Here is a 27,929-nt window from a genome sequence, read left to right on the forward strand (position 1 = left end):
GCTGAGTCCAGTCTGCATCTGAGTTGGGGAAGGCAATGTGGCTATATCTGACTGCTCCCACACTGTGTGACTAACACTGGATTGCGTCAGGAGAGTGCAGGAAGCTGGAAATACTGTGGTGAGAATTTCCTATATTACTCAACAGTATGCACTATTCAACAAATGCATAAGACCTTTCAGTTATTTGAGGTGAGCTTCATGACTTGTGTCTAACTACATTTTTTATTGTGATTGATCATCCTAAAAATATGCCAAAGAGCTCCTTATCAGTCTGTGTTGTTATTTACTTTGTGTGTTATTATTTACTTTGATCCTCATTAAAAAATAATATTTTCTTTTCCCAGTGGGCTGCACTGTAATGACTTACGTGTCAGATAGTGGCTATTGTCTATACTTGGCACTATTTTGAAAAAAGGCAGCATAGACAACTAGTTTGATCCTGGAGTTCAGATTATATTTACTTTATTGCCTCTAAAGGTCTAATCATAGTAGGCTCTGAGAGCACTCAGATTTTAAATGACCACATGCATTTTGTATATCTCAAAGAAAATTGAATGCAACTGCAGAGTGAGAAAAGTGGTGGATAAGTCTAGCATATACTACCAGTATCCATAAACAAATTAATATTCATTTATTTGCATACTAAGGCTGATTTTAAATTGTGTCTCTGTATATTTGCCCTTTTTTATAAGGTTATACACTTTCCTGTTTGTGGACAAAATTGGCTATTTTTTCCCTGTGGAATCAAGCCATTAATAAGGAGAATGGGTATGACAATGGATGTGTTTTCTGACAGATTCCAGGGGCACCTTCTTTGTATTTAAATTTGAGTACAGTTACTTTGGTGTAACTTACATTTTGATCTTATTTTTTCCCATGTTTTCTAAAAAATATGTCAATTTTCTGCTTGAAATGTAGCAGCAATATATTCTGTTATGGATTCCTCAGACTTTAGTTGCTCTGTCCACTTGGAGTCCACCATAGAAGTTCTCTTGGAATGTCTCAAAGACTTCACAATTAGTCAATAAGGTGCATGGACCACCAGAAGTCAAGAATGCAATATCATCTAGAAGAGCAGAGAGTAATCCTTATTCTTCAGCATTTAAGAAACAAGTGATGACAGGAAAACATCTTCCTTAGAAAAGCATTGCTATGATTTTTAATTTCCCTGTTGCTGTTACTGAAGATGTCTTTTTGATCCTGACATCTGGTTTCTTTATTCAGGCCTTTTATTTTCTGTCCAAACTCTTTGAAAACGTCATCATCTTTTTTTCTTTCTTTCCTTTTTTTTTTTCCCCATGCAAAATATTTCATACATTATTTTTTTCTAACTAGACCTCCAGTATGCTCAGCACAGGCTTTGTTCTGAACAAAAATCAGGAACCAGATACTGCATGATCACCTATTTCCTGTTTTCTAATGAATGTTTATTCCATTTAACCTCAGTATGTTTTTCAGCACTGCTACCTGTTCTACCTTTTAACATTGAGTACCACTTTGAACCAATCTTTGACAGTTTTTCTGTGGAACATCTCTGCCTTCCTTTCAAACTAAATTTCTTGGACTGGGTTTAGGCTTATATCTGTATTTTCTACTCTCATTCCCTCATCTTTAACTTATTCATCATCTTCCTGTCTTTTGAAGTCAACCAAAAGCCTTAATTCAGCAGAATATATGAACAGAATCTTTGGTGAGCAAAATGCTTAATTACATTTTCAGTTGCATTTGTACAATTTAGGAGTACATGTAATACTGTACTAGGACCAGTTCTTTGTGCAAAGCATGAATTAAGCACAATCTTACTAATTCATCTCTGCAATTCTCTCTCCCCTTCCTCTTAACACTCCTCCCTCCCTCAGTTGTGGACAGTATTCCAACAGCTGTATGACTTGAGTGCAAGACAGCTGTATCTCAATATGGTAGTTTCCATCAAAACTCCCTGTGAAATGTCATACTCTGGCAGTTTGGAACAGACAGGCAGATAGGAAGAGTAGCACTCATTTAAAATTCACTGTAGCACTATTGGTTTCCTTTGGACTCACAAAAATGGTGGCCAGTGTTTCTGTCTTAAAAAAAAAAAAAAAAACAAAAAAAAAAAACCAACAATCTTCTGTGGTGCCCTATACAAAGTCTACAAAGAAAGTCCTGTTGGTCTGGATAAAAGGTGGTTTTACATACTGATTTCATTTTATCTGGCATGAGGGCTTCCATTGACGTGAGTTGTCAATTGAAATCAGCATAGATTGTGCAGAAAAGTTCTTTGCAGAGAATAAATATATTATATATCCATTGATGCAATGTGAGGTTCATACTAGCAGCCCTATATATGGGGCATTTAGGCTGTCTGCACTGTAATGGGCCAAAAAAATTGATATAAACGTGCTGCTGTCACTTTGTCTGCACTCACTTCCTCACAGGTAGACAGAGATAACAGGCAGCACTATGCTGACTTCTCAAATGTTCTGTGTTTGCAGAATGGCTTATGTACGGTCGTGTTCTTGGGATATGCTATGATCCTGATGTTTTTTCACTGAAATACATCCAGCCAAGGAAGCATCTCCTCTGGACTTGCCTGGTGCAGTTCTAGAGATAATGTGTCAGGGGTTTGGAGTGAATACAAAGTGGCAGACCTTAAGACTTCCAATTTTAGCATTATCTACAGCTTTGAGATGGTCTTTTCTTGAGCAGAAACTAAATTTATATTCCTGTCCAGTTGATGCTGGATTAAACTTTTATGATTATTATATTCATTTGCTAAATTAAGAAGACCTTTCCAGGTGTCTTACTATCCAGATCTGTCTGGAAGGAGCAGGCGTCTTGCCAGAGCTAGAGGTAGAGGGTTTGGGCAGGTCCTTCCGGTTCAGGCGAGAGCTGTGACTGCCCACAGATCCAGCAGAGGGAAGTGTTGTTCCAAAATACCCACCCCTGCAGTGTGAGCTTTGTTTTAACTGCAAGCCAGACTATTGCACCAGGAAATCAGTGATCTGGCACATATGTAACATGATTCATAAATTCTCAGGGGACTTTGGCAAATACCAGAAAGAACAAGTGTGATAATAATCAGGACTGAAATTAAATTATATGGAGTTCATGTGGGTTTTATTCTCTTCAGGAGAATGAATGGTAGTATGGCATTTTAGAGGGTTGTAATCGACTGGTTCATGCTTTTGCTAACTATAAAGGTGTAGCCTTTCCTATCACAAGATGGGATCTTGAGAAGCATACAGAAATACACTTGATGATCACAAGGCAAGTTGTCATAGGGTGCTTTATTCAAAGAACTGCTTTCAGATAATTGCTGCCAGAGCAGTTTGCAATCAAGATGTTGTTTCTCCTGCAACTCCAAGTACTAGTGGAGGTTTAAAAGACAAGTTATCTATCATCTCTCTGATAGTGAAAACCATTTCAATAGGAAATACTTTAAAGTAAAATTTTGACTATGAATACTAGTTTCTTAAACATACAGGATTTCTACATATACTTTTTCTTTCTTTACTACATGACATTTCCTGAAGACCTACAAGTGAAGGGATTTTTGTAGGTGCTCAGGACACCAGTAGTCATGCTGAACATAACATTTGAAACTGTTACTGCTTTTGAGATTCAAAGATGGTTTTGTAACATCTGAATATCAAGTTTACAAAGATCAGGAGGTGGCATGATGTGTGAAATGAAACTCAGCTTTCCCTGGGTTGTCAAGCTGTTGTTTTTCAGTATCTTATGATGGTGGTGACAAACAATTAGAAAGGGTGATAGAGTTTGAAAAACATTTTCCATATGTTGCTCGTAAAAGACTGAAAGATTTTAATCCTAAAATGATTGCACTAAGATAAACCCAAAGAAGAACATTATCTGCTAGGTATAGAGTCAGGAGCTAAATAGCTAAACCCAGCATTGTTCTTGAGTAGGTGGTTTACAAGATAGTGTCTTTGCTCAGGTATCATTACTTGGAGGTTTATGGGTGCGATTGATGAGTTGAGTGCTTGTGCATTCCCAGGAGCTACTCAGCAGCAGAGTAAATAAGAACCGAACCTAAAAAATTGAGTTGCAATCTTTTGCTCAAGCAATTGTGAACCTCAGAATTGTTAACTTCAGTGTTCGGACTTAATTCAGTACTTTCCCTTTTACTTTCAGCACAAGTAGTTCTTGGGTTTACAACTTAGCATAAATAGTTCTGGGGTTTATAAATAAACATTAATTTGACTTCCTAGCCTATTGCTGACAAAAAGAAAATGTGGCAGACCCTGGAGACAGACTTTTCATTTTCAAGTTAGTAGAAAGATTATAGAGTAAGATGTACTTTTGTTTATTTTGATCACAGAGAGGGGAAATAGTTTCAGCCGGGTAAAATGGATGAAATAATTCCTCAGGGAAACCCTAATAGAGCAGATTTGTCTTAATGATGGAAACTGAGTTACAGTCAACTAAAGAGGCAGTAGGTCATGAGACAAAAGGGAGTTGGTCTCCTGGGAAGTTTGCTGGCCTGCTGTCTGCTGTTTTCCAAACCTTGCCAACTACTCTTGGAGCAGTAGTTGAAGACAATGCCACACTGTTGTAATCTTTGTGATGAAAATGGAGTCTTCTCTGAGGTTAGATTTACTGTCAAAGTCCAGGACCCTGAGAAGAAACTATCAGCATAAAACAAACAAAAACCAAGTATTTTCTCTGCTAGACTACCCATGCGACTGCAAACTAGTGAAACAAATATGCAAATGTGCTTTTTTTTTTAAACAACACTCATGTTTGCATTAGTCTTTCACATGTCTGGATTTAAAAGGGACCTTCACTTTTGTTTAAAATTAGTTTCACCTCTAGCTCAACTGCAATGCTTGTGTTTTAAACACAGAATGTTACATTTTAGCAGCTCATTAAGTGGAAGCTAATAGGGTACAAATTGGTATTTTAGTGTATGTGCTGTTTAAATGAGGGAAGGGGTGTGTGTATATCTGAAGAAATGCAGTGTTTTATGGAGGAAAAACAGTATTTTGAAAATAGACTACTTTTCTCAGGAAACTGATGGCTAGACAAACTAAATAAATATTACTATAGCAGAGTGAGTGTGAGGAGTATAATTACAATTGTAAATAGAATTTTGAACAGATTCTTGCAGTGGAGTCACTAATAATGAAAATATGAAAAAAAAATCGTAGATTGAGTGGTTTGTGTATCTGAGCGGAGGCAGACACAGCTCATTTATCCCAGTTATTTGCAGAAATCTAAGTAGGATTAAAAAGTTTTCCTTCCAGCTTTCATGCATCTAGCCAGCAGAATCAGCCTCTTCAGACATTTAGAGAAGCAAGCTGCACTGTCCACTAGAGAAAGAGGGAGTCAGGCAGGCTTTGACTTTTAAAAAAACATTGTGTTTGTGAACTTTCTTACGTTGTTACCAAGTTCTCACTGATGCTGAAGGGTCTTGCCATACACTAAAATATAGACTTTAAAAATATAGACTTTCGTCTGTCCTTTGTAAACAGCAAGGTGGACACTGAATGCACCTGACCACAGCAGAAAGACGACCGGTGCTGCAAAGCAGATACAGTGGCAGCGCATCTCGTTGCGGGGCTGCAGCCGCGTGGTAATATTCCCAAGTGTCTCCCGTCGTAGTTTCCTCTCAAGGATGAGCCCCTTTCTTTCAACTCACCCTCATGGGATCTGGCTGCATCCCCCCCCGCTGCCCGCGCAGCCTCCCCCAGGGCCGCTCCAGGACCCAGCCGAGGCCTCCGGTACCCAGAAACCGCAGGCCCTTTGTCAGATTAAATTGCCTCAATGCAAGTGTCACCCTCATTAATTTTTATTTTTGACTCGTCAGCAATAATTGCCTCTCGTTTCTTCCACTTTCCGCCGCTTGCGAGCGGCTCGATTCATTTAAATGCCGGCACCGATGGGGGCGGCTGCTGCCCTGGCGCCGGGGCGGGAGGAAGCTTCTCAGCCTGGCAAGTTTCCCCATTGCGGGCACAGCGGCGGTGCCAGAAGCACCCCCGGCGGCGGTCCGGGAGGTGCCGTCAGGTGCCCCGACAGGTGAGCGCTGCAGGGGAAGGAGGGGCGCGGGCGCGACCGGCGCTTTTGTATTCCGCAACCCCCCTCCCCCGCCCTGCGCCCTGTCAGCGGTTACGCCGCCCGCGCCCCATTGGCTCGCGCCGCCGGTAACATGACGGTGGCGGGGCGGGGCTGGATCCGAGAAGTGCTAGTTCGAGCCGGTGCCTCGCGCTGTGCTGCCGGCTGCCTCGCGGACAGAGCGCGCGGGCGGCACGCCGTTGCGCGGCTGCAGCGGCGCGCGCGTGGGCTGGTCAGGCCGGGTTGGGCCGGGCCAGGCCAGGCCGGGGGGGGAGGGCGGCGGTGGTGGCAGCAGCAGCGTGGACAGGTAAGCGAGGAGTGACGGCCGCTGACAGGTGCCCCGCTACCCCGGCGCAGGAGGGATGGGCGGAAGGAGGGGGAGTGAGTCTAGGGCAGGACGCAGCGGGGCTTTCCCCAGGGCAGCAAACGGCTGGTTTTCGTCTGTGGCGCGAAGTTACTTGTGCTCTCTCTATCTCCTTGAGAGGCTGGGGTGACCACTCCACCTGCGGGGCCTGTGCAGCGGCGACCCCTTTCCTCGGCGAGGCCACTCATTTGGCCTTCCCCTGCAGGGCGGCTGGAGCTAGGGGTGGGACCAAGCGCGGGGTCGTCGGAGCGAGTCTGTACCTGCCCTGGGGCCCGGCGGCCGCCCCGCTCCTGTGCGCATGGGGCGTGGAAGAAAACCGTTTTCTGATTTGCGTAACCGATATTTGCCCGTGTCCTCAAGTGACCCCGGGCGCTACAGGTCGCTTGGGGTTTCTTGCCTCTGCCCCGGGTTCGGCATGGTGGGGCAGCAGCTGCACCCTTCGGCCGATGGCGTGACGGCAACACCTGCCCTCGAGCAAAGGGCAGGCGGGTGCCAAGTCCCAACTTCTCCGAAGGGAGAGAAGACTTAAACTCAATTTTCAGGCCTGACTGTATTGTGCGTGAAATAAGAAGCATACTTCTCTGTTGTTCTCTTCATTTCGTCTATCTTGCTAATGCATTTCTTATCTCCACTAAGACAGTGATCTTGTAGCAAGGGTTTTTTTTGCATGGTAGTTACACTCGTGTCTTAGCTAAGCTGCTCTAGCAATGTTCACTTTGTGCTAGTTTATGTGGTGAAATTGAGGCAACTTCCTGGCTTCAATTAAGAATTTGCCTGTGGTGAGTACTGGTATTAACCAGTTCTGTAGGAGTGATTAAAGCTGAGTTCCCTAAAGCTTAAGTTTATATGAAGGTTGTTATTAATTATGTTGATTAGCTAAACTGTGTGTGAATTAATACCTAGTATGCTCATTTAAAACAGTACCTTTGAGGTAGTGTTAGAATGAACTGGGACATGTGTGGTCACTTACAGTTCAAGTATTTAAGCAGTATGTACTGTCAACTGCCTGCTTTCCTTGCTTGTTTGGTGCAGTGATAAAGTAAGGCACTGGTTATTTCCTAGTGCCTCGGAATTTTTTCTTGGGCACCTTCCTATCAGAGAGGGCAACAGATCAGGGCTTCCTGATCTATCTTCCTTGAGCTCTTACACTTTCAAGGAGGAGGTCGGGGAGGGTAGTGGGAGGGAACACCCACAGGCCTAAGCGTTGACATCTTATATCACTCATAGAATTTATTGTGTATTGTTTAAGCATATTGTATGTGGGTTTTTTATTCTGAGTAACTCAGCTATATGGGGAATAGAAGAGTTATCCTAAGTAGTGCTTTTCTTCAGTGTTTATAGTGCTGAGCAGTGTGAGACATGAGCAGAAATGAGAATAACTGTAATAGAATCAATAGTTAGGATATGGAACAGAATTTTCCTTAGTGCTTGAAACATTCTGTTGTAGCTAAATAAGAAATTTTTTATCACAGAGATTTCCATTCACATGTAGTTTACCTTCTAATGATTTTTACGTTAGCATAATGTAACTTTCAGCTTCAGTAGGATTCATGTAACTGTTCAAAATTTTCAGTATGAATGTGTTTGTTCCCTTGCACTTGTCAGAGAACAGCATTGTTGCTCTCTTTTATTTTTTTTTCTTTTTTGTTGTTTGGAAAAACAATTCTCATGGAGAGAAAAAGAAAATTGCCTTTATTTCTCGAAAGATACTAGTACAGCTGCTCTTTGAAATTGTTGAAAGCATGTTAAGTGAATTTGAGAAGGACCAATAATGCCAAAGAAACATCCATCAGTATTTCAGTGTTATGAAATGAACTTTGTACAGCAGTATGTCATGGCCAGCAAAGTACTTTTTTAATGAGTTTGTGGAGGGAAAAATATTATGTTGCTTTAGCTGCTATGGTGTCTGCTCTGCCTGACATGCTATAGGTAGAAAAAGATACTGTGACACTAGTAATACTACTTCAACTTACAATAGCTACTGCTAAAGCCATAAAGCTTTACTGAGCTAGGATTAGCAATGGATATTTTATGTGACTAAGGGGATAAGGTGTCATTTACACTGGTTTCTATTGCCTGTCTGAATGTTTCACACTACCTGTATTCTGTGCTCTAACCTGTGGACTGTATTTATCCTTTCTGTAGGCATCCTTCTAACAGCAGTTTGGCTGTTGTCTTGCAAGTAGTGTTATTCTGCCAGTTGTTCTTGCAGTTACTCTTTTTAGAGATAAGTTAGAATTCTGTACTATTGTTATGAAGATACTTGGTTCATGTAGCACAGGTATCCATGTAGAAGGACAAGCAATGTAAAGTGGCATTAATATTGTAATACTTCAATAATATGCTATTTTAATGTTTAAGTGGTATGGGTTATATGTTCAGTAAGATAGATGTGGATAATTAGATAATTATTAACTAATAAGTTATATGCTTTATTCTTCTTAAGTGGTGGCAAGTTATGGTATGCTTTGTCTAATACATAAATGTTTGTATCCTTTGTGAAGCGTTTTCAGAGCTACACATCACAAACTTGTAACTGTGCTTTGTGGTAGATGGAAAATGTAGCTGAGAGTCTGTGGCCTACATTTTATTAACCCTGCCGCTGCCACATAGGAAGTCAGCCTCATTAGTGTCAGAAAGCTTGTTACCAATCACATGGCTTTAAGTTACTAATAACTAAACAGTGAACTAATTCAGGACTGAACTGAAGTTGTATAATAGTCTCCCAGTTATTTGATTTAAACTTACTGATACAAAAAGGCTATACTTTGTAGTGATATAGTACGTTAAAAGGCAGGCTATGTAGCTCAAGCAAGCTATTGCAAATGCTGTTTGGGGTATAGTGGTGGCACACAAGAGGATTCTAGGACCTTTCAACAGATGAGGATTGTGGAGAAAATTTGTAATGGAGTGTCTTCAATTTAATTCGTCTTGGTGCCATTCTGTTTCAAAATGGGGTCTTCACACACCCTGAATTAAGTTATGGGAGTGCATTTCTGTCACAAGTGCTCAACATCTCAGTATGTTCCGATAATGCAAGCGGCAATACCATTTCTTATACTGAAATTGAGAATTTAACTGATTGTGGAAAAAATGAAGGGATTAAACACCAGTAAGAGATCCAGTGATACCAATATAGAATATGGTACTAACACAGTCCAGTTTTGTTGCTGCTAATTGTTTAGTAGGCTTAGGATATTGTTATAAATGCTTTGTGGGAAATACTAGTTGAGTTGTGGTTTTAGTTTAATATGGAAACAGTTTCAGTTTTGCGGCATAGCAGCTACAAAAATACGTAGTGTATTTGGACTTAAAGTGATGCTGGTTTTAAAAATGTCACTTAAAACCTCATTAAACTTAAGTGCAAATTTAGAGTCTAATGATAAAGTATTTATCCTTTAAATTATTTTTCTTTTTACCTGAATGAAAGCAAAGTCTTGATAAGCACTCATTGTGCAATCCAAAATATTCGAAAAGAAGGCATTTTAAAAGTTTTAACTAAAACCTATTTCTAGTCTGTTTAAATTATTAATGAGATAAACAATCTCTTCCAGCCCATGCCTATGGAGGTGTGAAAACAATTATTACTTTGCCAGTGCCTTTGCAATACAGAGAAGCTGTTTTTCAAGTGAATGGGGTGGATTATTAAATATTAACATTGCTTAAATACTAACTTTTTGATGACAGTAACTTAGTCAGGAAAGCAGCAAAACATTGGTTAATGGAAGAGAGAAGGGGTATGTCAGTACTCAAGTGCTTTACTGCATTGGAGTTGTTAGAAGTAGTGTCTGTTTTATTTCAACGTATTATTCAGTTTCCTACAAATATGGGACTGGAGGTTTTTTACTTCAAAGTTCCTAACTGATTCAGGTAATAAAACCTAGAGTCTTGTTTTTGGAGTTATTAAATTTGGCTTCAAATCAAAAAGTGGTGTTCTTGCAGTACTGATAGCTGAAAAAAACTTAACAGTTGTTAGGTCTCCTCAGATGACCTACTCAAAGGAAATTTTGTGCCCCTTAAGACTGTTGCACAATATACAAGACTTGATGGAAGTATGAGCATGGACACTGGTGCCAAGCTAACTGCCTGTTCAGGAAACAAATCAGGATTACTGCAGGTTTACTGTATTGCTCAAGTAGGATCACTTGTACATGGTTCTGAAACTTAGCATAGTTCTAGGAGATACTTCTGATAAGCAATAACATTGCTTTTAGCTCTTATGATCCTATGCATATGTGTAGCTCTCAGAAACAGAGTTCTTTAGGTATTACTATGGAATTTAACAGTATATGCAATATGAAATTTGTCCTTCAGTCCTTTAATTTCATTAAAAGATGATGTAGCTGTTTGATTTCTTCAATAAATATATAATGTAGAGTAATACAGAGAGGAATATACTTAAGACATTGATGTGTCTGTATGGACAGCATGCCCCCTGTCAGAGGATTAATAAAACCTATTCCAGTTCACATTAGTGTGTTTGCAGAGTTTCACAAGTTGTTTGTGTGGTTTTGGGTTTTGTTTCTGTTTGTTTCCTGTTTGGTTGGTTTTGGTTTTTTTTGGGGGGGTGGGGTGGGTGTTTTTTTGTGGTTGGTTTGGGTTTTTTACTTTAGAATGGGGAGATTCTTTCAAAAGAAAATACTGTGGGTTTCAGGAGAGTCCACATACAAAAAGAGTGCTTGAGTTTGGACCAGATGTAAATTGGAAACTTGTATAGTTTCATTAATTTATTTTTGATGTTTAGACTGAACATCTAGAATCAAGTGTTTCAACTTGCCAGGCTGGCTTCCAAGATTGTCTGTTTTCTCGAACAAGATGAAAAGCTGCTGCTTCTGTGAAGAGAACAAGTCTGCTGTAAATATGAAACAACTTTCCAATGTCAGAACTAATAGAGTTAAATCAGATGTGTTTCTGCATTGCTGCCCTGTTAGTTGTATTTTCCTAGATGCAGTTAAATACTTGTCTGTGGAAGTAATAATATTCCCTTTGGAAAGTTCATGAAACTTAGGCAGCATCAGAAAAACTTAAACCCAAACCATGGGGATTTGACTGTTCTTCAACCTTATAGCTACATTTGTGTGTGTTAATAATTATCTTGCAGAGATAAAATGTATTTATATTTTTTTGATTTGTGACCTCACTTGACACTTCCGTTTGTTCCCAACATCTGTTATCCTGATAGGACACTGCTTGGTCTTGGTAGTCTATAAATACTGAAAAAACATCAGTTTCCTTTTTAGACTTACTGGAATTCTAATTTATTGTACTAGACAACTGTTCATGTTTTTAAAACATCCAAACAATTCAAGTTAGAGTAAGGAGTATATATACAAATTGATATTTCTGAGATGAGGTGACTGTGATAACTGAACACTGTCAGGAAAAGTAATGTGTGCTTCCTGCTCTCGGAACATAAGAGAACCTGCAGTACAATCCAGAATAGCTTGATTACTTAGTAAGAGGTTATTACTATATAACATTCTTCCTTTGAATACTTAAAAATAGGAGAAGCATTTCCATAATTTTGTAGTTGAGGAATTTGACAGAAATAAAATGAGTTGCATAGTTAGTCATCTGCCAGAGGTAAGCATCACTAGTAACTAGAGTTGGATTATGATTATTGTATTGGAAAGCAGTGTTTGAGCTGTAGAATGGACATACTGAATAGCTAAAACCATTGTATTCCTGTACTCTGCTCTCAGCAAAACTAGCAGGACTTCCAATAGCATCAAGAATGTTGTCCCCTTCCATCATCATCTGAGTTGATTGCTGTGGAATTCCTTATGGGACCTTTATTTATAAGTATCGAATAACAATATGAATGTGCTTCAGTTAATACATCAATACATATGGTATTACATTTTCATATAATGAATTATACTGCTAGCTTACTATAGCAGCATGATATTGTGTGGACTACAAAATTGACTCAAATAGTTGTGTGACTTCTTAAGTAGGATTTGTTGTCCACTTTGTTCTGCTATGACACAGCAGCACTCCTGGTCGTACTTAAATTAATTCAGAGCTAGTTCAGGTTTGTGGATATACTTCAAGGCTCCTCATTATGAGAATATTTTCTGATTTCAGACTTTTTTCCAGTGAGGTTACAATAGTGGTTTTGGCTATTTCAAGGGTCTCTGGCCATTTATGATTTTATTGCAAAATACACTGAGGGTGGAAGAGAATGCACAAACAATTGCCTTTTCCCCAGAAAAGAGAGGGGTTTGTTAAATAATCATAACTGTTCTGCTGGTGGATTTCTTGCACCTCTGCTACTCTTGAAGACTGAAGTTAATAAACTGTAACATAATTAAAGTTGATCTGCTAGTAGAGAAATCTTGTAGGATTTTTGTGAATATTCTCCAGTGTTATCTTCCTGTGCTTTGCTTTCTGATGTCCTGAGCACTACAGCATGTTGTGATACAATGGATATTGTGAGTATCTCTCTGCCTTCTGGAAGCTAAGTGGATACAAATTAATTTTCTATTGTAGTACTTATCTCTATGCAGAATTAAATAGATACCATTGAGGCTTCCTTCAGAATGCTGGAGGATAGCGCTGTTACCATTGTCTTAGGGTTATGTATTCCTACTTCTCAGCATGAGACAGAACCAAGAATGTGAATACAAGAATAAAAAGACATTATAAGTGAGCCTGAAAACCTTATTGTGTACTTGGAAGGTGTCTGATTCTGCATTAGCTTTGTTAGTACTGGCATGAAGAACTTGATGTACTGTTGTGTAAGATGGTTTCTAGGAGAGTTACAAAAGGCACAGCATGCCACAGGTATCAATCCCAGTCTAGACCTTTTGAGATTGCTTCTGGTGTAATCTTCCTTGCTTAGGAAAGAATAGATGAAGAGCCTAGGAGACTTTTCATACTCCATGCTCCAAACTTACTCTAAGACTTCTTTGAAACTTGGAAGACTGCTGCATTTGATGTGCTATTTCTGTCTTCAGTGTTGCAGCATTGGTTTGGTGGACAGGGAAACAACAAAGGAGTCCTGTTCTTGTAGGTATCTTCTACGAGTGTAATCTTTGCTGCTTCCCTGATAACTCGTGACACCACATGACTGTAGGCATGCCATGTTGTTACTTGGGTAAGAGTTGTCTCCTCCCACAGTGGCTTGAATAAGCATTAGCTGAGCACAGATGGACTACCTACTGTCCTGAGATGGCAGGTGCATATCCTGTGCAGGTCTATCCCTTCCTCTCCACTCCCAGTATATTTGCATTCCTATTTCTCATACTAGAAAGCTCAGTTCCTTTAGTCTACTTGAAGGGTCACCATTTGTCTGAGCATTGCTAGTCTTTCTGTTCTGGTTTTGTTTGCTTTCTTTAAATGTGATGATAAAGCTCTTTAGGCATCCAGGTTAGGTTTGTATGTGGATGGTGTCCCTGTCTGCTACAAGTGTTTTTTGGATGTTTGTAGAGGACAGCCTTTGCTGCTTTTAGGACTTCATCATTGGTGGCAAATTCCACCTACAAAGGATTAGTCCAGGTAGGGTTTTCCCCTCTCTTCTTTTGGTTGCTTTCAACAAATGACTCAAAAGATGGGGGGAGGAGGGGGATGCGGGACCCAACCCACCCTGTTTGCACACTTTAACTTATGTGTGTGTATGTATATATATGTTCCTATTTCTGCAGTCCCTGCAAGTGTTAAATCTTATTTTTATCTAGTCTGTTTTTTCTGTGTTCAGCATGGCCTTTGAACTGTCTTCTCTTCTGTAGATTGCTTGTAATTTCTGTGAAGTTCCCAGCTTTGTCTTAGCTGATGCAATTTTGAATCACTCTGGAAATGTTCTGTAAATTATATTTAACCTCTTACATTTGTTTAGAAAGCCATTTACATTATCAAAGAAATGTCTCTACTTGGTCTGACAAGCTCTGTTTAATTTTTACCTGTAACTTGAGTGCTAGATTTTTTCTGAAAGGGAAAAACTAAGGGGTTTGTATAGGGACTTACTTATTTCTTTATACATGAAGGTGGTGATTGTATGTTGTTTGGGTCTGTGATAGCTTGAGCCACGCTGGTGTGATGTTGGTGAAACTGCAAGTACATTGACATGGGTAATGTAGTCTAGTATCTCAATTCTCTCACAATCCTATTTCAAAAATACAGTAGCATTTAATTAAAAAAAAAACTGGTGTGTTTCCCAATGAGTACATAAATGATGCATGCTTTGAATGTGCTTTCCTTCAAGTTATTGTAGTCTCTTGTACTGCTTGGGTGATGATTCTGCTTGTGCACCTGTGTCTCCTTTATGAGACTTAACATGAACTGACTTTCTGTTGTATTAACATATACATAATTTAGAAGTAGTAGGAATATGTGCCCCTCTCCTACTTTTAGTTAATACTGACATTTCTGTTTAATTGAAAGGGGGTTGGAGCCAAAAAAAAGGGGGGGAGGAGGCTGAAAGAAGAGTGCATCTCTTGAATTCATAGCCTCTTCATGTGAATGAAAGATGATTAGACTGTATGGTGCCATGTAACAGATATTTGGGACCTGTCCTTTGTTTCTGTTTTTACATGGAAGCATTTCAGAAGTGATCTTCTGGAAGAAAATCCATATGGTTTGTGTTTTGCACTAAGAGGTGCTGGTCCCTTTCTTTGAGTAAGAAAGATACTCAGACTCTGTACAGTGTAATTTGAAATGCTTTATATTAGATTTGACACTGTGAAGAGAGAGAATAGCGTAGGTAATCATGCATCCCTTGCATCTTCTAAAGAAGCTGGGAACACGACTTGTGCAGTATCAAATGAGCTTTCGGTCCCTGTGCAGCACACTGTACAGACCCTGCCTGTAGAAACAGCTACCTTATTTTCAAGCTATTACAGAATTTTCTCACAAAACCCCCTCTATGCATCATTTCTGCTGTTAGCCAGGAGTGATGTTCACAGGAGACCTTATAGCTGTGTTCCTTGATTAAAGACAAGGACGTGCAAGTGGTGTTATCTCTGGTACCAAGTGGGAGCTGCCTGCAGACAGCCTCTGCTATGAGCTGACTAAATTTATCCTAAGACCAAGAGATCTGCACAGCGCAGGCCTGGGCTTATTAACTAACTGGAGTGCATCACTAACACTTTAGTGTGCTATGGTCTTCCAGTCAGAACTGCTGGAGTGTATCATAGTCTTTTATTTTTGAGAAGCCTAATGGAACTCTTTCCCGTTATTTTTTCAGATCTGTTAATGTTTTGCTATGTTTCTTTAGGAATTGCCAAGCAGACTCACAACAGCAAAACTATTTTTCAGTGGGTGATACCAATGTGGACTTCAGGCAATCTTCTATTTGTAATTTCCTTTGAGAAGTGGAATATGTGAAATATACAACTGTGTGAATAAATGTAAATTAATGGAGCAAATAATAATCTGCTTTCTAAATAGTGTTGCAGTTTCCAGTGAGAGTACAAATTAAATAAGTTAAATTATTAGTGCAACAAAGTGTCTCTAAGTGAATTTTCTTTACATTCTTTATGTAACCAAAGCACTCACTTCTAAACATATGCTTGCTTCAATATTTAGTGTAATCAATATTTTAGATGATAATATCTCTTCTGTTAACATATTTCTATTTGTAGTTAAAAATAATTAAAAGGATCATGGTCTGGCAAAACTACAGCTTGCCTGCAAGTTTATCTTAATGTGTCCTCAAGGCAAGAGGAGACCACAGCAGAGTTAGTCTCTCTTCTGTCATACTTCTGTCATCACCTGATACAAGCTTAATTTGTATAATTTAAAAAAAATAGAAGTATCTGAATTTGAAAATACTGCTGGGACACTAAAGCTGTACAATGTATTGCTTACTAGAAATGTTAAGATCTGATTCCTAGGCTGAATTCTGCTTGATCTGGTAGGGATCTTAGAAAGCACCATGACTATGAATGAAGAGATGTCTGCCCAGAAGGTAGAGAGCTTGCTTTCAATGACATCAGTCGTGTTGATGCAATTATGTGCAAAACAAAGTTGGCCTACCTTTTATTTGACTTGACTTTTTTACCAATAAATTGCTTCTGTGTTTAACTCTGAAACATACTTCTACAGAAACCTAGGTTTGTACTTGATGAGCAGGTTTTCTTAATTTTGTTTAGCAGTGGGTTTTGTGTGAACTACTTATCCACTGTCTATTTGTTCTTAAATTTGGGGTTAAAGTTAACCCTTCCGTGTTGGCTAGAACACGGTCCTTGGCACCCTGAATTTAATTTGTGGAGAGGGCTGGAGAAAGTGCTTTTACCAGTAAAAATGTCTAAATGTGCTTTATTATTTTAAATTATTCTCCAGGCTAGACTAGTATGAAATAAAAAGCACCTTTAAGATATCTTTTAAATGCATACCTTATAATATGACATCATCAGATTTTAACCTTTAATTCAGTTCAAATAACTTCAAATGCTTGGGCAGAACTCTGTTGTGAGCACGGGGCCTTACAGGGATCTCATTTGCACCAGAATGCTTGATTCGTTTCCCTAATGAGTGTTTGACCAGTGATATACTTTACTACCAAAGCTTAATTCTTTACTAGCCTTCCTTGAATAGCGAAAAGGCTTAATACTTGTATTTTGATAGCATTTAAGAAGTTAACATGGCTCAAAGAAAACAGTACTCTTTCCTGGAGTGCTGCAGACAGATGGAAATGCATAATGTAGCATATCTAAGCCTGCACAGTAGGATGATTTCAAGAGTAAGTCTTGTGCTTGTGAAGCAAATTGAATTGGAGTAAATCTTCTTTTCAATTTAGATTAAACTGCAAGATAAAGTATTTCTCTTGCATGAAGTGTACCAGAGAAAGGAAATAATAGAACAAAGATGAGTATTCTGAGTTTAGGTGAAGCTGCTATTAAGGTGGCTGGGTTTTTCTTCCATCTACTCCAGGGCCTCTGTGTTGTACCGAGGAATGTTTGAGCTGCTGGGTAGCTGAGGGAACTATTTAAAACCCTGTTGCCATGTTGTACTCTATTTTTCCAAGCTTGTTGAAATTACGGTAGTGGTAGAACTGGGTAGCAGGTGCTTCATTTTTGCATGACTTCTTACCAGTTTCTGTGCTGTGCAGTTGACTATGAAGCGGTAGCAATAAAAAATGTGAATGCAGCCCAACTTACTAAACTTGAAACTAAAAATACGTTCACAAATTATTTTTCCCAGAAATTATTGGACTGCATAGACTTACATAATCAGCCTTCTCCAGAGAGCAAGGGCTGCTTCTTGCACAATGTAAGACCTAGTTATTGCTGTTCTACATCTTACGTTCAGCAGTACTGTCTTGAGAGTAGGAGTATTTAAGAAAGGCAAGGCCTCTTAGTTAATCCAGACACAAATGACTGAGGTTGCTTGGAAGGTTGATACAGAAAAATTTGTAGCAATGCTGTTGTACTCTTGAACATCCTACACTTGAGGAATATGCTGGGTTTTGTAAAATGTGGGAATGTCTTCATGTTTAAATACAAAAGGATAATCACTTAGACATGTTTAATTATCACCTATGACCTTCACCAGAAGCAGCAGGAAAGAGGCTTTCTCTAATCTTGTTTGTATGTTGTTCTTCATTCAGTGGAATACAAATCCAAAAATACATACCACATCAAAAAGATCCTACAACTGAATCTACATGTGCATGCAAGTGGTCAAAGTTCATATTCTGAAAGACTGTATATCAAATGTAGTGTTTGAATTGAGCAGTCTGTTATATTTGTCAGTAGGGAACTTTAAAAAATTAGGGGTGGTTATTTGAATGCATCTGCTAAGAAAATGAATTAAAGTATCATTCTTTAAGAAGTCAGGCCTGGCTCAGAATTCTTTGCAGTACCTGTCTTTTTGTTGTTTAGGGAGCACGTGGGAAAGGAAATGGCAGCTTTTAGTCAGAAAACGTGTTTTGATTTATGAGTGTCTATGTGGGTACGGTTTATTACCTTTTTTTTTGGGGGCGGAATGTTCATGAGGGTCTTCCCCCCTTGTGAGACTCAGGCTGTGCATGGTACTAGGAATAGGAGAGTCCCAAAACTGCCTATTAAGGAAAATTCCTTGCATGTTTAGTTTATTGAACTTTCTTACGATGTTTTGAATGCAAAATGTGAAGTGATACATCAACTAGTTAGAAACTAAGTTGGTACCATAGTTCAGGAATCACTTTTGATAGAAAATTGATGAAAAGTACATTGACTTAGCACCTCCTTGTCTCAGTTGAGAAATACGTTGTGCTGTTGGAGTGACAGTGAGTCTAAAGATTGACTGCAAACTTGATGTCTGGCCTTATCTGAGAAGTGGGGCAAGAGCAAGATAAAGTGGCCACTGGAATAACTTGTCAAGGTGTCATTTCGATGTATAAACATAAAAGTGTGTATGCTGAATGTATAAACAATCAACAAAAACATTGTAGCCTTAAAAATAAAACAAAGCCTCCTTTTTGTAGCCCATTATCCTTTGAGGCGGACAAGCAAGGCATTTACCTTGGTGCAGAGCCATCCCTAACTAATTAGACCTAACATTATGTAAGCAGTCACCAAATGAGAGTAATGCAATGTTAAGTAACCTTTGGCAGCAGTTGGTGTGGGTGGGGATGCCTGTTCTTATGCTTATAGATACTATTGTTTAAAATAACGGTCTTTTACTCATAGTTTGAATATCTTTCTGTTGATGAAATCTGCAAGTCTTGAAGTAGCTGAAAGTTGCCTATGTATTACTGATTGTGTTTTTATTTTTCTGGCCTGGGATAGCTCTCCCGAAGTCATTGCTTAGCCTGGGGCTAAACTTCTGTGTCTCATCTTCTGAGAGAGATTGCCAATTGAATTAGGGCACTTTGAAAAGCTTTTAGGGCTTTGATTTGAGTTGAAAGCTGCTGGAGATGAGATTTATCAAACCCATTACAGTTCACCATTATTCCATTTGATTAGGGGCTGTTGGCATACAGATACGATTTGAAAGAAAACTGACCTTAGCAAAATTATCAATAATTCACATGTTTACATTACACTTGTGTATGCTGTGTACTTCTGATAGGAAACTTTATTCATTACAATTATGTGTATATGAAATAACCATGTGTCATTGGAAGGTTTCAAAAAGTAGCTGTGAACAAGAGCAGAGTTAAATACTTAATGCTGACATTTGCATTCAGCTAGAAAGTATTCTAAAACTGCAACCTTTTTTTCCAAGATATGTGGTAGGGACTTATATCTTTCAAGTTCAAGGTAGGGAGCTGACAAAGTAGGCATTTGATAGAAACAGGCCTTACAAAATGTCATAGGTTGGTCTCACTTTGAGTTCTCAGTCTGTATAAAAGCCCCACACTTTTTGTTTGAGTATCAAATCTACCACTTTGTTTTCAATAGGATTGCCTGAAAACATTTTTTTCTTCCTTTCTGTAACTTTTAGAGAACATAATGAACAGTGTAAATTGTTTGGTTGTGAGTTCTTCCTCTTATACTCAGCAAGACCTTTGTTTATTCACCAGAATAGGTGTTACCAGGAGAGTGGTGTTCTTTGTATACAAGCACAAAGTACATGGGTGGGGTCTTAAATTGTTACTTGTAACTTTCTCTAAGTGTGTGAAATTGTAATATTTGGCTTTCGCAAGGGCAATTGCTGGGAACCATGGGATTCGATCTTTGGGCTGATTGGTTGGTCGTAGTGTGTTGTGTGGGATGTGTACTGGGAGAGAAAGGTGAGATGTCAAGATGTCTGAAGATTGGCTGGGTCAAAAGTGCAAGTTTTGTCCCAGCGCTGATGGAGAGGGGTGGGAGCATGTTTGGGAAATGTAAAGGGATTTGGGGAGATCTGTATGAATATGTATGTTTGATGTCTATATAAGCTCAGTTCATGCTGTTACGGCACGCCTCTAGCACATCTGCTATGTGCCCAGCGCTGTTTGGCCTTTATTTTAGAATAAACTGTCTGTATTTAAACTTAGCAGTGAGCTCATTTCTCATATTAGCATTATAAGAAGAGATTTTATGTAACTGTTACGTATGTCCCTGATGAGTTTGACATGTTTGTCAAAGAATTGCATCCATCCTCATGCTAGTTAGACTTTTCTCACTAATTTAAACTCTCAGCTAGTTCAGTAATCATTTTGACTTTTCAAATTTTTTGCTTTATTAATAATATGCTTTTTATACCTTTTGCTCTTACTCTGAATCTTTCAACCTTTATCTCATAGTATGTCCTTTACAATTTTATCAGGGGTCTCAAGTCTTTAAGCTTTATAACAAAGCTCAAATGAGAGTAAGTGACTGGTTTTCATTCTAGGTTGGGTTGGAAAAAAAATCTTTTGATTTTTTTTTCTGTCTTCATTGAGATTAAGCATGCTTGGCCTGAGCTGAGACATGATCCAGATATTCTTTGCAGAATTAAAGCCTTCATTTGGATGGATTTAGTATCTTTTTTTTTTTTTATGCTTTGACACTTACAAAGTTATATTAAAACCCCAATGAATTATACAAAAAAAACTCATTTCAAAGGTATTTACAGTTTTTTTTGCAACTTGAGCTGCAGTAATGGAAAAAAATGCTAATTTTTAGCTATGGTTAGAGCATCTCAGCTGCAGGACTTGTAATTTTACATACATACAAAACTGACTTTAAATAGCTTTTAATACTTAGAAAGGAGACAATGACAAGGGCAATTACTTTATCTCTACTTTGGGAAATGCAGCTTTCAGATGGTGACCAAGTAAATAATTTGGAGGTGCTGTGTACAAGATCTATTTATATCTTTTGCCCATTAAATGTTGGATCTTTAAAACCCTGCTGTTGAAGCAGTAATGAACTGTTCTAATATAGTTGAGTCCAAATATTTCATGATCTGATGACAGTTTTTCTCTCCAGGACTGTATTGTAACCATCCTGTCCTCCAGCTGCTTTCCCTTGAGTGGGCCTGGTAAGTTTTGACATTCTATTAAAAGTACTATTATCAATGCTGGAAGGGTTAACTTATTTTCAGCCATTCTTCTCCATTCAGCTGTGAATTTGGAGTAAGAAAAAGCTTCTGCCTTAAGTTCAGCTATTGTTTGTCTTTCCATAATATGTTGTCAGCTCTGTTTGGAACTGAAATATCTCATACCAATATATTATGAATATGAGCTGACAGTGTGCCCAGGTGGCCAAGGCCTTTAGTGTCCTGGCTTGTATCAGAAATAGTGCAGCCAACAGAAATAGGGAAATAATTGTCCCACTCTACTTAGTACTGATGAGATTGCATCAAGTACTGTGTTTAGTTTTGGGCCCCTCGGTACAGGAGACTAAGGTACTGGGCATGTCCACAGGACAGTGACGAAGCAGGTGAAGGGTCTAGAGCACACATCTGATAAGTGGCTGAGGGAATGGGTTGCTTAGCCTGAAGAAATGGAGCCTGAGGGGAGACCTTATTGCTCTCTACAACTAACTGATAGGAGGCTGTGTTGAGATGAGGGTTGGTCTCTTTTCCCAAGTAACAAGCAATAGAACAAGAGGAAACAGACTCAAGTTGCACCGGGGGAGGTTTATATTGGATATTGGGAAAAATTTCTTCACTGAAAGGGTTGTCAAACATTGGACCAGGCTCCTCAGGGAAGTGGAGTCACCATCCCATGAACTATTTAAAATGTGTAGATGTGACACACAGGCACATGGTTTAGTGGTGGACTTGGTTGTGCTAGGTTAATGGTTGGACTTGATCTTAAAGGTCCTTTCTAACCTAAATGATTCTATAAGTAAGAAAACAAGCAGAACATCACCATTGCTTCATACCTGTACTGCTTAACAAACTTCACATTCTTGTTTCTCCCCACATGTGGCATTCCTGTTGACACTGGACAGTTGCTATTTGTAATGTAAAATGTAAAATTTGGGCCTCCATTTTTGACAAACTTGCCTTTCTGCCAAACTTTGGTGTATCAGAATTGCGACTAACTTCTACTTCTTGAAGTCTTGCATGTTTTACATTTTATTTTCACATTGTTATTCAATTAAAAAAAAAATTACCTCCCAGTTGAAATAGGGCTAGCTGCAAGTGGTCTTCTGTGTTTTGTTGATCGTGTGAAACTCTGACTTCCCATTCTATATGATCATGTCCAAGTTATGTTCTCTTCCATTTTACATAGCTGTAGTAATGCAGAGCTTAACAGATCCTGGTGCTTGCCATAAGGCAGCAGTCCTAATGAAAGCTGAAATGTTTGCTCTTCAGACTAAACCATTAAAATATGTTCTTTTTTTTTTTTTCCATCTAGAATGAAGACAAATGTGAAGATGGCATGTCCAAGGAATTTTAAAAGGTGTAGACCTCCTGACTGACCAGAGCTGTGTATTTTATTCTCTTTAATTAGTAAAGTAAGTATGAATTAAACTTGTGCTGCTGGGGAGGGTGTGTGGCATTTTTGTGTGTATGACAACACTGGACAACAAGTTGTTAGCTCAGTTTTTCTTGTCAATATATTTAATTCTCTTGATTACAGAAGATGGGGAATTATATATCAGGGTATGTAAGATAAAACTGCTCTTCTGAGAGATTTTGTGTATTCTTTATTATTGGGTAGCATGAATCTATCTAGTGGAAAACTAAATTGCAAGTGTCAGTGTGTTAACGTATTACTCTGATTTTTGGAATTCTTTGTAAATGAGAAATCACTTTTGTTATATAAGTTTAGGACAGTGGTGAAAGACTACTGTAATATATGAAACAGTTATTTAACTTATACCTGCCTGTTGCTTCTACTTCAACAGTACCCAAATGTTTCATCAAAATCTGTTTTCTCCTGTTCACTGTGGCTAGTTTCATTCTTCATTGAAATTTTTGAATGCAAGTAACTTTTCTTAAATAAGCTAATGGTTAGGTTTAAGTGCCAGGATTTCTTGGATCTTTTTGTTATGCTCTGGATGCTAGTCCAAATGTCATATATATTTAAAACTGTGAAAACAGTAATGAGCTTCAATTGTTTTAATGGCAAGATAAATTGTTTTTTAACATGTCTCTAAGGATGTCTTTTTCTTTTTTCCTCTACCAGCTGCTGTTCTCTCACAGGTGAAAGTCATGATCACGCTAACAGAACTCAAATACTTAGCAGATGCCCAGTCATCCTACCACATACTAAAACCATGGTGGGATGTCTTCTGGTATTACCTCACCATGATAATGCTGCTAGTTGCTGTGCTCGCTGGGGCTCTCCAGCTTACTCAAACCAGAGTATTGTGTTGTCTTCCTTGCAAGCTAGAATTTGACAATCATTGTGCCGTGCCTTGGGATTTAGTTAAAGCCAACCTTAACATGTCTGCTAGCTCTCCAGCACAGATAATCATCCCGCTTAAAATCCAGAACGATCTCCACCGGCAGCAGTATTCCTATATCGATGCAGTATGTTATGAGAGACAGCTTCACTGGTTTGCCAAATTTTTTCCATACCTAGTGCTTCTGCATACCTTCATTTTTGCAGCTTGCAGTAATTTCTGGCTGTACTATCCTAGTACCAGTTCCAGACTTGAGCACTTTGTAGCCATTCTGCAGAAGTGTTTCGATTCTCCATGGACAACACGTGCCCTCTCAGAAACAGTTGCTGAGCAGTCTGTGAGGAAGTTGCCAATAGCTAAATCAAAAGCATCACCTGGGAGTTCAGTAGATATAGGGGCCAGCAGACAGTCCCTGCCATATTCACAGCCTGGCTTGGAAACAACTGGAAGAGAGAATTCCTCAAGTGTTCTTGACAAAAAAGAAGGGGAACAAGCTAAAGCTATATTTGAAAAAGTGAAGAAATTCAGAGTACACGTTGAAGAGAAGGATGTCATATATAGAGTGTATATGAAACAGATTATAGTGAAAGTCATTGTATTTGTAATGATAATAACTTATGTTCCCTACTATTTATCATTTATTACACTTGAAATTGATTGTGTAGTCAATGTTCAAGCCTTTACAGGCTATAAAAGGTACCAGTGTGTTTATTCACTAGCAGAAATCTTCAAAGTTTTGGCTTCATTCTATGTTGTTTTAGTGATCTTCTATGGCTTAACTTGCACTTATAGTTTGTGGTGGATGTTAAGAAGTTCACTTAAGCAATATTCTTTTGAGAAATTGAGAGAGAAAAGTAATTACAGTGATATACCTGATGTAAAGAATGACTTTGCATTTATTCTCCATTTGGCAGATCAGTATGATCCTCTTTATTCCCAACGATTCTCAATATTCCTGTCTGATTTGAGTGAAAACAAACTGAAACAGATAAATCTTAACAATGAATGGTCAGTGGAAAAACTGAAAAATAAACTAGTAAGAAATTCCCAAGACAAGATTGAACTTCACCTTTTCATGTTAAATGGTCTTCCAGACAGTGTCTTCGAACTGACAGAAATAGAAGTCCTAAGCCTGGAACTTATTCCTGAAGCCAAACTTCCTTCAACTGTGACCCAGCTGGTCAATCTCAAAGAGCTCAATGTTTATCATTCCTCACTAACTATGGATTATCCAGCAGTCAGCTTTCTAGAAGAAAATCTGAAAACATTGCGCCTGAAGTCCAGCGAGATGGGAAGAATTCCCTTTTGGGTATTTCATCTAAAAAACCTGCAAGAATTGTGCTTAACAGGATATTTTATGCTAGACCATCACAACTCCATATACAACGAAAGCTTTCAGGGGCTAAAAAATCTGAGATCGATTCACTTGAAAAACAACCTTTCCCGTATACCTCAAGTGGTTACAGATCTTCTGCCCTCTTTGCAACACTTGTCTATCAACAATGAGGGAAATAAACTGATTGTGCTGAACAATCTGAAGAAGCTGGTAAACCTGAGAACCTTGGAATTAATCTGCTGTGATTTAGAGCGCATTCCCCATTCAATTTTTACCCTAAACAATTTGCATGAAATTGACTTAAAAGAAAATAATCTCAGAACAGTGGAAGAAATAATTAGCTTTCAACATCTTAAGAATCTTTCTTGCTTAAAACTGTGGCACAACAGTATCTCATATATCCCTGTGCAGATTGGTGCATTATCAAACCTGGAACAATTGTATCTAAATTATAATAATATTAAGAATGTTCCATTGCAGCTATTTCTTTGTAGAAAATTACACTATTTGGATCTTAGCTATAATAAGCTAACCTCCATCCCTGAAGAAATCGGCTATCTGACCAATCTGCAGTACTTGGCTTTGACAAAAAATCACGTAAGTAAAACTTTTGACTTGCTGCTTCTGAAAAGAAAACACAGGAACAAAAAACCAAAACCAAACAAATATTGACTTTTTACTTATGCTTTCTTCTGAAACCACTTCTGGTTCAAAATGCTTGTGCAGTGTTCATGATTCAAGTGAACACGGTAGAGCTGAAAGAAAGGGGTGGTATTTGTGTAATTACTGCAGTTTACGTATTCAAAGCTTGTGTAGCTGTCTTGGTCTGCAGCAGCAGGTGAGGAAGGCTGCAGAAAGGTATCTTCTCTTTCTCTGCAGCTGTCTGTTGTATGTAGTATTTAATGGAAATGAAAAGTGGCAAATTTTTAACTGAATATGTCAACTTGAAAGCTGTAATGTTTCAACAGCTGGTTGATAGCTGGTAACTCCAGCAGCAGTGCTAAACTGTCAGGCTCATTAGTGTGAGATCCAGGCTTGTGACATAAGACCCCTTTTGAGCTTTGTAATTCTTTTATTGGTGAAGTTAAGTTTGGATTCTATGCCAGTAGTAAGAACCAGAACTGAGTTATTCATGTGCTGCACAGATAACTGCCTGTACAGCTTTTGCAATGGAGGAATTCCTGATGTCTCTTCACAGTTTCTGTTCTTCATTAAGTGATTCTTAGGAGTAGCTTATTTAGGTCCTCTACCTGCACACCTTTGGATGTGCTTCCGTGCATGCATGCGTGTATGTGCTCCCTCCACCATACTTACCCCTTGATTTCTGCCAGTGGTTAAGAATCTTCATAACAAAGCCAGTATATAAAACCATTGTAATGTTCTCAAGCACTTTACCACACGGTAGAAGCATTGCAACCTCCCCTCTCCCTATCTTTCCACAAGTAAAACCAGGAAACATCAAAATATGTAGCTGCATATAGGTTAACAGCTTCTAATGTACCTTTTCTTTTTCTCCCCCCCTAGATTGAAACGCTGCCTGATGGATTATTTCAGTGCAAAAAGCTGCAATTTCTTCTTCTGGGAAACAACAGTTTGACGAATTTGTCCCCTGGTGTGGGTCAGCTACTGAATCTTGTTCAGTTAGAGCTCATTGGAAACTATCTTGAATCACTTCCTGCTGAACTGGAAGAATGTCAGTTCTTAAAGCGGAATAGTCTCATTGTAGAAGAAAGGCTGTTAAAAACGCTGCCACCTCGTGTAAGAGAGCGTTTGCAGACGTGCCCAGATAAGTGCTAACTTCAAAAACAAAACTGCATTCTTGCATTCTATAAGCCTTTTGCTTAACATCTCTCTAAAGATCTGTATAGGTAGAGAAGAGGAGGAGAGATATGTTTACAAATCAGTCTTAAATGCATTGAACAGTGTTGATTCTATTGGAAAAGAGAAATTGAGATTTTAACCAAAATGCAGCCTTTAAAAGTTAGTCATATATTTGAAAAATCTGAAATACTGTTGCTGGAGTTCTACTGATGGAAATAATGCAGCTAAATGTTTCTGATAATACTGAAATGGAAGTGTTGATTTGCTATAATGACAGTGTATATACCTTTTTTCCATGGGAATTTTGTCTGTTGATAATGATAATCGTAAACAGTTTCTTTTCCACCTGTATGAGGTCTAAGAACTGTCTGAAATTGGTTTTTAACTAGGAACTCTTCACTAACTTAGAATATGTTAAATTAAGATTTTAAAGTATTTGAGCAGTTCACTTGCATGGAGTGTATCAACAGTAATTTTCCAACACACCTTAATTTTTAAAGCTTTTGACAAGTATTGAGCATTAATTCTACAATTGTGGAAGATGCCATTTGAATCTTGCTAATAAAACTCACGGGACGTTAACACCTGAAACCAGTTTCAACATCTTGTCTTAAAAATAGTTGATGCAACATGAATTGTTGGCTACAAATTGGAAGGGATCAGAAGAATCTGGAGTAATTTGTGCACATGTACTAGGCAACAAAACTTTACTGATCTTCATAGATGATGATGGCAAACAGAACATGATATAGTTGCCAAGTTGTCTTCTGTATGTTGTGAGCATTGTAAGTGTTACTGTAGTACGTTGGTGTTTAACATTTTTGTAACTCATCATTACTGACTGCCTCAGTGCTTCTTCTCCACACCTAGTTACTGGATTTCAGTAGCTGGGAAGAGGATGAAGGAAGTTTATATTAGATAAGGGCAGAAAGACACAGTTAAACCAAATAATCACACAGCTTAAGTGCTTGGGAAGAGAAAACAGGAAACATTTTAAGTTTTGCTTCTTCTAGGGAGGTAATAAATTCATTAATTATAGTGGTGGAATGAGCTCTTATACCACCCTTTAATACTTGCAAAACTGGATGAAAATAAAATAGTTCCTGACTTCATTCTTCTGCTGTGTGCTGTTTTATTCTATTTGAGGTCTTAACATTCATGA

The 27,929-nt window shown here is 38.6% G+C and overlaps 1 protein-coding gene across 2 annotated transcripts; it reads left to right on the forward strand.

The window, feature by feature from the left end:
* LRRC8B (leucine rich repeat containing 8 VRAC subunit B) lies at positions 1–27,879 on the forward strand. 2 transcript variants are annotated; one of them, XM_068141211.1, is made up of 5 exons: positions 1–118; positions 21,238–21,289; positions 22,617–22,716; positions 23,391–25,543; positions 26,471–27,879. In XM_068141211.1, exons 4-5 carry the CDS (start codon positions 23,417–23,419, stop codon positions 26,741–26,743), a joined length of 2,400 nt encoding a protein of 799 aa, XP_067997312.1. In that variant the 5' UTR covers positions 1–118; positions 21,238–21,289; positions 22,617–22,716; positions 23,391–23,416; the 3' UTR covers positions 26,744–27,879. The 2 variants fall into 2 exon arrangements, with proteins under 2 accessions (XP_067997312.1, XP_067997311.1); XM_068141210.1 differs by lacking the exon at positions 1–118 and adding an exon at positions 6,206–6,361.
* The last annotated feature ends 50 nt before the right edge of the window (positions 27,880–27,929 follow it).

This window comes from Melanerpes formicivorus, unplaced genomic scaffold (assembly GCF_026170545.1).
Source record: "Melanerpes formicivorus ecotype bairdi unplaced genomic scaffold, bMelFor1.0.p_v2 SCAF_7, whole genome shotgun sequence".
NCBI classification, from domain to species: Eukaryota; Metazoa; Chordata; class Aves; order Piciformes; family Picidae; genus Melanerpes; species Melanerpes formicivorus.